The following is an 11,492-nucleotide window of genomic DNA, read 5'->3' as shown; positions in this document are numbered from 1 at the left end:
TCACGAGGTCAAGAGATCAAGACCATCCTGGCCATGGTGAAACCCCGTCTCTACTAAAAATACAAAAAAATTTACCCGGGCGTGGTGGCACATGCCTGTGGTCCCAGCTACTCAGGAGGCTGAGGTGGAAGAATTGCTTGAGCCCAGGCAGAGGCTGCAGTGAGCCGAGATTGCGCCACTGCACTCCAGCCTGGCGACAGAGTAAGACTCCATCTCAAAAAAAAAAAAAAAAAAGAAAGAAAAAGAAAAAAGTATATTAAAAAGAAAAAGAACAGGAACCAATGGTGGTCCAGCCACACAATGGAATATTACCGAGCGATCAAAAAACAAAAAAACAATCTGTAGCTGAACAACATGGGAGGATAATAAAGCAAATATGCCCAGTGAAACAAGCCAGGGACTCTGTATGATTCCATTTATACAAGACTCTAGGAAGTGCAAACTATGGTGACCAAGAGATCAGTTGATTTTTGTGGGGATTCTCTAGGAGGAAGAAGATATCTTTGGGGCTGGGTAGATTCTTTTTCTTTTTCTTTCTTTTTTTTTTTTTTTGAGACGGAGTTTCGCTCTTGTTACCCAAGCTGAGTGCAATGGCGAGATCTTGGCTCACCGCAACCTCCGCCTCCTAGGTTCAGGCAATTCTCCTGCCTCAGCCTCCTGAGTAGCGAGGATTACAGGCACGTGCCACCATGCCCAGCTAATTTTTTGTATTTTTAGTCGAGACGGAGTTTCACCATGTTGACCAGGATGGTCTCGATCTCTTGACCTCGTAATCTACCCGCCTCGGCCTCCCAAAGTGCTGGGATTATAGGCGTGAGCCACGGCGCCCGGCCTCTTTTTCTTTTTTGAGACAGTTTCGCCCTTGTTGCCCAGGTTGGAGTGCAATAGCGTGATCTCAGCTGACTGCAACCTCTGCCTGCTGGGTTCAGACTGATTCTCCTGCCTCAGCTTCCTGAGTAGCTGGGATTACAGGCATGCGCCAACACGCCTGGCCAATTTTGTATTTTTAGTAGAGATGGAGTTTCACCATGTTGGTCAGGCTGGTCTTGAACTCCTGACCTCAGGTGATCCACCTAGGCCTCTGAAAGTGCTGGGATTACAGGCATGAGCCACTATGCCTGGCCAAGGGGCTGGGTAGATTATTTAAAAAAAAAAATTTTTTTTTGAGGCAGGATCTCACTCTGTTGCATAGGTTGGATTGCAGTGGCGCAATCACTGCTCACTGTAGACTCCACCTCTCAGGCCCAAACGAACCTACTGCCTCAGCCTCCTGAATATCACACCACCATGGTGAACGTCACAATGCCCAGCTAATTTTTAAATTTTTTTTGTGGAGACAGGGTTTCCCTATGTTGTCAAGGCTAGCTTTGAACTCCTGACCTCAAGTTATCCTCCTGCCTCAGGCCTCCTATAATCCCTCTGGGATTATAGGTGTGAGCCACTGTGCTGTGCCCAGATCCTTTCTCTTGACTGTGGTAATGCCTTCGTGGGTGTGTCTGTTACAGGAAAGGGATCTGGATTCAGACCCCCATAGGAGGGTTATTGGATCTTGTGCAAGAAAGAATTCAGGGTGAGTCCATAGTACAAACTAAAAGGAAGTTTATTAAGAAAGTAAAGTAGGCCAGGCGTGGTGGCTCATGCCTGTAATCTCAGCATTTTGGGAGGCTGAGGCGGTTGGATCACCTGAGGTTAGGAGTTCAAGACCAGACTGGCCGACATGGTGAAACCCTCTTTTCTAAAAAAAAAAAAAAAAAGTAAAGTAGCTGGGTGTGGTGGCTCACGCCTGTAATCCCAGCACTTTAGAAGGCAGAGGTGGGTGGATCACTTGAGGTCAGCAATTCGAGACCAGCCTGGCCAATATGGTGAAACTCTGTCTCAACTAAAAATACAAAAATTGGCCAGGCGCGGTGGCTCAAGCCTGTAATCCCAGCACTTTGGGAGGCCGAGGCGGGTGGATCACGAGGTCAAGAGATCGAGACCATCCTGGTCAACATGGTGAAACCCCGTCTCTACTAAAAATTACAAAAAATTAGCTGGGCATGGTGGCGCGTGCCTGTAATCCCAGCTACTCAGGAGGCTGAGGCAAGAGAATTGCCTGAACCCAGGGGGCGGAGGTTGCGGTGAGCCAAGATTGCGCCATTGCACTCCAGCCTGGGTAACAAGAGCGAAACTCCGTCTCAAAAAAAAAAAAAAAAAAAATTGCCTGGGGGTTGGTGGCAGGTGCCTATAATCCCAGCTACTTAGGAGGTTGAGGCATGAGAATCATTTGAACCCATTGCACTGAGCTGAGATCTCGACATTGCACTCTAGCCTGGGTGACAGAGCGCGACCCTGTCTTAAAAAAAAAAAAAAGTAAAGTAGGGAAGTTACAGCTGCTCCATACACAGAGTAGGGAGTTCTTGAGAGTGAGAGGAGGAACAGGTCCACTCTGGCTACAATGCTTATTTATATATTGAATAAAAACATTATACGGAGATGTGCTCTGCTACAAGGGTTTGTGATAAATGATTAATTTTCTTAATTACTATATTTTGCAACAAGCAATATTATTTATTTATTTTTGAGATGGAGTTTCACTGTTGTTACCCAGACTGGAGTGCAATGGCATGATCTGGGCTAACCGCAGCCTCTGCTCTGGTTCGAATGCCTCTGACATACTTCAAGTCAGAATTCAGTAAATTGCACACTTATTTTATTTTCCTGAGACAGAGTTGTATGTCAATTATATATCAATGGAACGGTTCAAACAAGTAAACAAGTTCAAGGCAGGTCTTGACGTTAGTTTTATTAGCTTCATGGTAAATCTGCTTCTATCAGGCGTTTGCGTTTTCTTTTGTTTGTTTGTTTCTTTCTTTTTTTTGAGACGGAGTTTCGCTCTTGTTACCCAGGCTGGAGTTCAATGGCGCGATCTCGGCTCATTGCAACCTCCGCCTCCTGGGTTCAGGCAATTCTCCTGCCTCAGCCTCCTGAGTAGCTGGGATTACAGGCGTGCGCCACCATGCCCAGCTAATTTCTTGTATTTTTAGTAGAGACGGGGCTTCACCATGTTGACCAGGATGGTCTCGATCTCTTGATCTTGTGATCCACCCGCCTCGGCCTCCCAAAGAGCCAGGATTACAGGCGTGAGCCACCGCGACCGGTGGGTGTTTGCGTTTTCAAAATACCAACAACCCTCTAAAGGTAGAATTAAGGCTGGGTGTGGTGACTCGTGCCTGTAATCCCAGCACTTTGGGAGGGCGAGACGGGTGGATCGCGAGGTCAGGAGTTCACGACCAGCCTGCCAAGATGATAAAACCCCGTCTCTACTAAAAATATAAAAATTAACCGGGTGTGGTAGTGGGCACTTGTAATCCCAGATACGCCGGAGGCTGAGGCAGAGAATTGCTTGAACCCGGGAGGCCGAGATTGCAGTGAGCGGAGATCGAGCCACTGCACTCCAGCCTGGGCGACAGAGCGAGACTCCGTCAAATAAATGAATGAATGAATGAATGAATGAAGGACTAGAGCCTTCGAGGGGATGATCTGGGGATGTCGCCTAGTTTTCCCGTGCAGGATTGTCAGCCTCCAAGTCGCGGAGACTGTGGGAAATGACCTCGCGATGGTGGTTTCGAGCCACAAATCTGGGGCTGAATGACAGCTTCTTTTATTCAGAAAACTGTCACAGGTAAAGGTTCCTGTCTAAGTAAACTGTAAATGACGGATAAAGGGGCTGTAGGCCCACAGAAGATTCTCAGGGGCGCACCCAGCGGCGAGGAAGCCACTGCAGCACCGCCCACAAATTTCCTGCAGAGTGATTTGTCCATAGTGGCGACTCGTACAGGGCTCGGGGCTCGATACCAGCCCCGCTCCTGATTGGCTATGTGCCGCGCGCTCAAGCGTGCCTGGCGCCTGCGCTGGGTGACTCGGCCGGTAGTGGCGATGTCCGGTCGGTCTAAGCGGGAGTCTCGTGGTTCCACCCGCGGGAAGCGAGAGTCCGAGTCGCGGGGCAGCTCCGGTCGCGTCAAGCGGGAGCGAGATCGGGAGCGGGATCCCGAGGCGGCGAGCTCCCGGGGCAGTCCTGTGCGCGTGAAGCGGGAGGTCGAGCCAGCGAGCGCGCGCGAGGCCTCGTCTTCTGTTATACCATTTGTCCGGGTGAAGAGGGAGCGCGAGGTCGATGAGGACTCGGAGCCTGAGCGGGAGGTGCGAGGTGCGCGGGGCTGGGCTAGGCGCGAGAGCTCCTCCTTCGTGTCCTTTTTTTTTCCCCCCTTTCTCTCTCTGATCTTCCCCTAAGTCCCTGCGCCGGGGTTGGGGTGGGGGTGTGGGGATGGAGAAGAGGAGGGATCTGGACTCGACAGTTTCTGCTCTTCCACTTGTTCTGATAAAGACAGTACTCGTCTTCATAACCGCATAGTATTTCAAACAACAATCATAACAGCAGCTTCTCTTCATCGAATGCCTGATGTGGGCCAGGCTCTGTGCTGATTTTACAAGCGTTACTTCTTTCCATTTTAAAGAATTTTTTTCTTTTCGTATTAAGATAGAGGCAAGGCCAGGCGCAGTGGCTCACACCTGTAATCCCAGCACTTTGGGAGGCCTAGGAGGGTGGATCACCTGAGGTCAGGAGTTCAAGACCAGCCTGGCAAACATGGCGAAACCACATCTCTACTGCAAATACAAAAAAATTAGCCAGGCGTGGGGCAAGCACCTGTAATCCCAACTATTCAGGAGGCTGAGGTAGGAGAATCGCTAGAACCCTGGGGGCAGAGGTTGCAGTGAGCTGAGATCGCAAGACTGTACTCCAGCCTGGGTGACAAAGCACGACTCCGTCTCGAAAAAAGGAAAAAAGGCCAGGCTTGGTGGCTCATGCCTGTAATCCCAGCACTTTCGGAGGCTGAGGTGGGTGTATCACCAGATCAGGAGTTCGAGACCAGCCTGACCAACATGGAGAAACCCCGTCTCATCCAAAAATACAAAAAATTAGCTGTGTATGGTGGTGCATGCCTGTAGGAGGCTGAAGCAGTAGAATTACTTGAACCCGGGAGGCGGAAGTTGAGGTGAGCCGAGATCGTGCCATTGCACTCCAGCCTGGGCAACAAGAGTGAAACTCTGTCTCAAAAGAGAAAAAAAAGATGCAGGTCTTACTATGTTGCCTAGGCTGTTCTCGAACTTCTAGACTCAAGGGATCCAGTCGGTTCGGCCTCCCAAAGTGCTGGGATTACAGGCGAGAGCCACCCTGTGTGGCTTTCCTTCAGTTTTTACAAAACATTAGAGGTTTTATAATTTCTGGAATCAAGACTATTCATAATGCCTGAGCAATAGGCATTTACGCTAAAGTACTGATTATATAAAGCACTTTTTAAAGCTGAATAAAGTCAAGAGAAAATTCTCCATTGGTCTCTTGAGTTTGTGCACATACTGCTCCCACTGCCTGACTGCCTTTGCTCCTAGACTCTAGTTAAGGACGTTCGTGTAGTGAGCAGCCTTGAAAGACAGAAATTGTGTCTCTACAGAACGAGAAGAAGGCAAGGGCACAACCTGTTGTAAAAGATTTGGAGCAGGGTATAATGGTTCACACCTATAATCGCAGCTACTCTGGAGGAAGAGGTAGAGTTCAAGACTGGGATGGGCAACAGAGCAAGACCTTGTTGAAAAAAAAATGATTGGTGGTTCAGATTCTCTAGGCTCAAGGTTTCTCTCCTATAAGGCAGCTCACTGTGTGCATGGGTTCTCCTCACTTTGCCTTGTGGGAATTCACTTGGGAAACTGACACCAGTGCTGTATTCTTGTTACTGCCATTTTGTAATAAACTGTCCTTTATTTCAGGCCCGGTAGTCACATGCTTTCCATCAGTGTTCATAAAACTGTGACAGGCTAACTTGTTAGCTTGCAAGTAGGGTAAGATCTCAGACCCCTCAAGTTTTTGACAAGTAGTAGATGTGTAGATGTACATGCACACTCTTCTTTCAACTTCATAGTACGTTTGTATTACAATTAGTTTATTTTACGACTTGTGACATATTTTCATGCTTCATGGGATTTCTTTATGTAACATGCAAACAAATCTTCTGTTGATTTTATGTATACCAAATATGTTCTCTCAGTTTGTGGCTTGTTCTATTAGTGGACTTTTTTTTTGAGACAAGTCTTGATCTGTTGCCTGGGCTGGAGGGCAGTGGCGGAATCTCGGCTCACTGCAACCTCTGCCTTTCAGGTTCAAGCAATTCTTCTGCCTCAGCTCCCCAACCCCCTGCAGTAGCTGGGATTACAGGTGTGCACCACCATGCTTGGCTAATTTTTGTATTTTTAGTAGAGCCGGGGTTTCACCATGTTGGTCGAGCTGGTCTCAAACTCCTGATCTTGTGATCCGCCTGCCTTGGCCTTCCAAAGTGTTGAGATTACAGGCATGAGCCACCAAACCTGGCCCCTCTTTTTTTTTTTTTTTTTGAGACAGAATTTTGCTCTTGTCCAGGTTGGAGTGCAATGGCGCAGTCTTGGCTCACTGTACGTGGTTCAAGCTGATTCTCCTGTCTCAACCTCCTGAGTAGCTAGGATTACAGGTGCCCGCCACCACTCCCGGCTAATTTTTGTATATTTAGTACAGACGGGGTTTCACTACTTTGGTCAGGTTGGTCTCAAACTCCTGAACTCAGGTGATCCAGCCACCTCAGCCTCCCAGAGTGCTGGGATTACAGGCGTGAGCCACTGCGTCCAGCTAGTGGACTTTTTTTCCATGTTGTTGCCACCCAAACAATAGGAGCTCATCTTGATTAGCTTTTCCCATTTCTGTTTCTTTTTTTGTACTGTTAGTTGGCCCTGAGTATAGGTTTCCCTTTTTTTTTTCTATTTAGCCAAGAGACTGTGAGTCAATAGGTTTCCCATTTTCTTTTTTTTTTTCTTTTTCACTGATAACATCTGAGAATTATAAGCTTAGGTTTCCCATTTTCAAAGCCTGTGATGATTTTCCTTTCAGCAAAGAATGGCCGAGTGGATTCTGAGGACCGGAGGAGCCGCCACTGCCCATACCTGGACACCATTAATAGGTCGGTAGGACAGAGATGCTGAGGATAGCAAAAGAGCAATGGAATCTATGCAGAAGGTTTTTTGGACTGTACACTGAATAACACATTCACAAATTTTACTTCATTCATTTATTTATTTCGTTGTTTCTGAGATGGAGTCTTGCTCTGTCACCCAGGCTGGAGTGCAGTGGCTCAATCTTGGCTCGCTGCATCCTCTGCCTCCTGGGTTCAAGCAGTTCTCTGCCTCAGCTTCCCGAATATTTGGGATTATAGGTGCCCGCCACCATGCCTGGCTAATTTTTTTGTGTTTTTAATAGAGACAGGGTTTCAACATCTTGGCCAGGCTGGTGTTGAAGTCCTGACCTCATGATCCACTCACCTTTGCCTCCCAAAGTGTTGGGATGACAGGCGTGAGCCACCACACCTGGCCAATTTTACTTCTTTTAAACTTGTCCTAGAGAGTTATGCTTCTTCGGTGCTAATCTTTGTTCTTTGATTTACAGTGTGAGGACACATATTGTTAAAGAGCTTTTTAGCTTGTTTTGCATTTGTATGTTGGGATAACAGGATGCATAATATCCTTAAAGTAATAGTAGCACATTGAAATATTTATGGAACACCTCGTATGTACTGGATACTATTTTGGGAGCCTGGGGTTCAGCAGAAAAAAGCGCAAATTGCTTTTTTTTTTGAGACAGAGTTTCGCTCTTGTTACCCAGGCTGGAGTGCAATGGCGGGATCTCAGCTCCCCGCAACCTCCGCCTCCTGGGTTCAGGCAATTCTCCTGCCTCAGACTCCTGAGTGGCTGGGATTACAGGCACGCGCCACCATGCCCAGCTAATTTTTTTTTTTTGAGATGGAGTTTCGCTGTTGTTACCCAGACTGGAGTGCAATGGCATGATCTCAGCTCACCGCAACCTCCGCCTTCTGGGTTCAAGCAATTCTCCTGCTTCAGCCTCCAGAGTAGCTGGGACTACAGGCGCGCACCACCATGCCCAGCTAATTTTTGTGTATTTTTAGTAGAGACGGGGTTTCACCATGTTGACCAGGATGGTCTCCATTTCTTGACCTCATGATCCACCTGCCTCGGCCTCCCAAAGTGCTGGGATTACAGGCTTGAGCCACCGCGCCCAGCCCAAATTGTTTTAAAAAAGTTATAAGCGCTGTTCATTATGGTAGGCATGAACCACCTGTGGCTTCAGTGCTCCTGTAATTGAAAACTGAATTTTACATTTTGTTTAATTGAATTATAGTCAGCCTCAGTATTGGGATATGGAACCTGAAGATACAAAGGGCCAATTGTAAGGGGCTTGAACATTGTTTGAAAGCTGAGATAGTTTACTGCATCATTACATTCTTTTTTCTGATTCCCACGTGGCATGTAGAATGTTTTTCAACCTATATTGTAGGGAAATTTTCTATAATAATATAATTGTTCTTATAAGAGCTGGGTGTGGTGGCTCACACCTGTAATCTCAGACCTTTGGCAGGCAGGAGGATCACTTGAGGCCAAAAGTTTGAGACCAGCCTGGTCAACATAATGAGACCCATCTTTTTTTATTCTCTTTAGATGGAGTTTTGCTTGTATTGCCCAGACTGGAGTGCAATGGTGTGATCTTTGCTCACCGCAACCTCTGCCTCCCAGGTTCAAGTGATTCTCCTGCCTCAGGCTCCTGAGTAGCTGGAACTATATGCGTCCACCACTATGCCCAGCTAGTTTTTGTATTTTTTTAGTAGAAATGGGTTTTACTATGTTGGCCAGGCTGGTTTTGAACTCATGACCTGAGGTAATCTACCTGCCTTGGCCTCCCAAAGTGCTGGGATTACAGGTGTGAGCGATGGCGGCCGGCCAGTGAGACTCATCTTTTATTTATTTATTTTTAAGATGGGGTTTCACCATGATGGCCAGGCTGGTCTTGAACTCCTGACCTCAGGTGATCCACCCACCTTGGCCTCCCAAAGTGCTGAGATTACAGGTGTGAGCCACTGTGCCTGGCTCGTATTTATTTATTTTTAAATTTAATTTTTATTTTTATTTAAAAATTTTTTTAAATTTTTAATTATTTTTTTATAGAAGTGGGCTTTCACCATTTTGGCCAGGATGATCTTGATCTCTTGACCTCGTGATCCGCCCGCCTTGGCCTCCCAGAGTGCTGCGATTACAGATATGAGCCACCGCGCCTGGCTTGAGACTCATCTTTTATAAAGACTTAAAAAAAAAAAAGTTATGGCTGGGTGCTCTGGCTCATGCCTATAATCCTAGCATTTTCGGAGGCTGAGTTGGGCAGATTGCTTGAGCCCAGGAGTTCGAGACCATCCTGGGCAACATGGCAAAACCTCATCTCTACAAAAAATAAGCCAGGTGTAGTGGTGAACTCCTGTAGTCCCAGCTACTTGAGGGGGCTGAAGCAGGAGGATTGCTTGAACCTGGGAGGTTGAGGCTGCAGTGTTGAGATTGTGCCACTGCACTCCAGCCTGGATGACAAAGTGAGACCCCATCTCTGGGAAAAGAAGGTCACGAGGGCTGTTCATTATGGTAGGCATGAGCCACTTGTGGCTTCAGTGCTCCTGCAATTGAAGAACTGATTTTTACATTTTATTTAATTGAATTACAGTCAGCCTCAGTATCAGGATATGGAACCTGAAGATACAAAGGGCCAGCTGTAAGGGGTCCTAGAACCAGTTGAACATTGTAGATTTTGGTATCTGAAGGGGTCCTAGAACCAGTTTCCTGTGGCTACTGATGGACAGCTGTTTTTGTTTTTGGTTGTTTGCTTTTTTGAGATGGGGTCTTGCTCTGTTGCCCAGGCTGGAGTGCTGTGGTGAGATCTTGGCTCACTGCAGCCTCCGCCTCCCAGGTTCAAGCAGTTCTCCTATCTCAGCCTTCTGAGTAGCTGAGATTACAGGCAGACCACCACACCCAGCTAATTTTTGTATTTTCAGTAGAGATGAGGTTTTACCATGTTGGCCAGGCTGGTCCCGAACTCCTGACCTTGGGTGATCCACCCTCCTCAGCCTCCCAAAGTGTTGGAATTATAGGCATGAGCCACTGCACCCAACAGGACAGCTTATTTTAAATTTAATTGTTAATAGCCACTTTGTCTAGTGGCTTCTTTATTAGATAGCACAGCTCTTTGGGATCATTATCAGTTAATTAAGATTACTATTTGAGGATAAATCTCTTTGTGGGTTGAATGGAGGTAAGGTTTTTTGTTCCTTTCTGCCTAGTCCTCACTTGGCACTTGAATAAATAGATCTGTTTGTAGGTATTCTAAAATTTTTCAGCCTTTCCATTTGTTTTTATGGACAAAAATACGTTTTTATTTTAAAATTTACTATTATTATTATTTTTTTTTTTTTAAGAGAGGATCTCACTCTAGCCCAGGCTGGAGTGCAGTAGTGGATCAGAGCTCACTGTAGCCACAAACTCCTGGGTTAAAGTGATACATTTTTCTTTTGTGAAAAGATTTATTCATCCTTTTTATGTCCTCTCCACCTCCAGAATGCTGTTGGGGTCCTTTTACCTTAGTCTGACTTGTAACTTTCCCTTTAGAAAAAGTGAATGCAGTGGGAAGTCTTGAACTGGTTACAAACACTAATGAGAAAGATACTTTTGGTTATTAGGTGTCTGGTGGAGACACCTCAACACTGCTTTGGAGCATGGCAGGTGGAGGTGAGGAATAATCAGTGTCTCCGAATAATCAGTGTCCCCCAATAATCGGTATATATATTGTTGTGAACTGTTTTCTGAAGGCTGTTGTGTGGTATCATTGAACATCACAGAGCCAACACTGCTTCATTTGAGTGCCTTCCTACATGTCCATCCTATTGTTTATTTTTTTCTGTTTTGTTTTGTTTCCTTAGAAGTGTGCTGGACTTTGACTTTGAGAAACTGTGTTCTATCTCCCTCTCACATATCAATGCTTACGCCTGTCTGGTGTGTGGCAAGTACTTTCAAGGTAATGAGTGTTAAAAATTACAAACTTGTTAAGCTTTTAGAGCTAGCTGCAGATCTGTTCCAGAGGGACTTTTTTTTTTTTTTTTTTAAAGAAAGTAAGCTGTTCTCAGGAATTATATCTAATAATTTCAATTTGTTCCCAGGAAATTGAAATATTCTTAGAAAACGAACAAGAGGTTCTCTGACTGGTCAGAGCCTGGATATATCTGAAAGGGAGAAAGGGCAAATCATATGACATCAAAGACTGGATTCTTGATTCTAATATATGTATTTTCTTATTTTTAATTTTTTATTATTTTGAGACAGAGTCTCACCCTGTCACCCAGGTTGGAGTGCAGTGGTGCAGTCTTGCCAGCTAATTTTTGTTTAAATTTACATGGAGTCTTGCTTTGTCACCCAGTCTGCAGTGCAGTGACATGATCTTGGCTTACTGCAACCCCTGCCTTCTGGGATCAAGCAGTTCTCCTGCCTCAGCCTCCCAATTAGCTGGGATTACAGGCATACCACCATACCTGGCTAATTTTATATTTTTAGTA

The 11,492-nt window shown here is 46.1% G+C and overlaps 1 protein-coding gene across 3 annotated transcripts in view; it reads left to right on the top strand.

The window, feature by feature from the left end:
* The first annotated feature begins 3,899 nt into the window (after positions 1-3,899).
* Positions 3,900-11,492, top strand: part of USP39 (ubiquitin specific peptidase 39) — a 34,212-nt gene continuing 26,619 nt past the window's right edge. Inside the window, exons 1-3 of one of the 3 annotated variants that reach the window (XM_002757546.5) lie at positions 3,900-4,186; positions 6,950-7,019; positions 10,863-10,957. In XM_002757546.5, coding sequence (XP_002757592.3) covers positions 3,919-4,186; positions 6,950-7,019; positions 10,863-10,957 — 433 coding nt within the window. In that variant the 5' untranslated portion in view covers positions 3,900-3,918. The remainder of the gene's footprint in view (positions 4,187-6,949; positions 7,020-10,862; positions 10,958-11,492) is intronic. The other 2 variants (XM_078348966.1, XM_078348967.1) reach the window with 2 other exon arrangements.

This window comes from Callithrix jacchus, chromosome 14 (genome assembly GCF_049354715.1).
Source record: "Callithrix jacchus isolate 240 chromosome 14, calJac240_pri, whole genome shotgun sequence".
In the NCBI taxonomy this organism is placed as follows: domain Eukaryota; kingdom Metazoa; phylum Chordata; class Mammalia; order Primates; family Cebidae; genus Callithrix; species Callithrix jacchus.
This window is presented reverse-complemented; position numbering and strand designations above follow the sequence as displayed.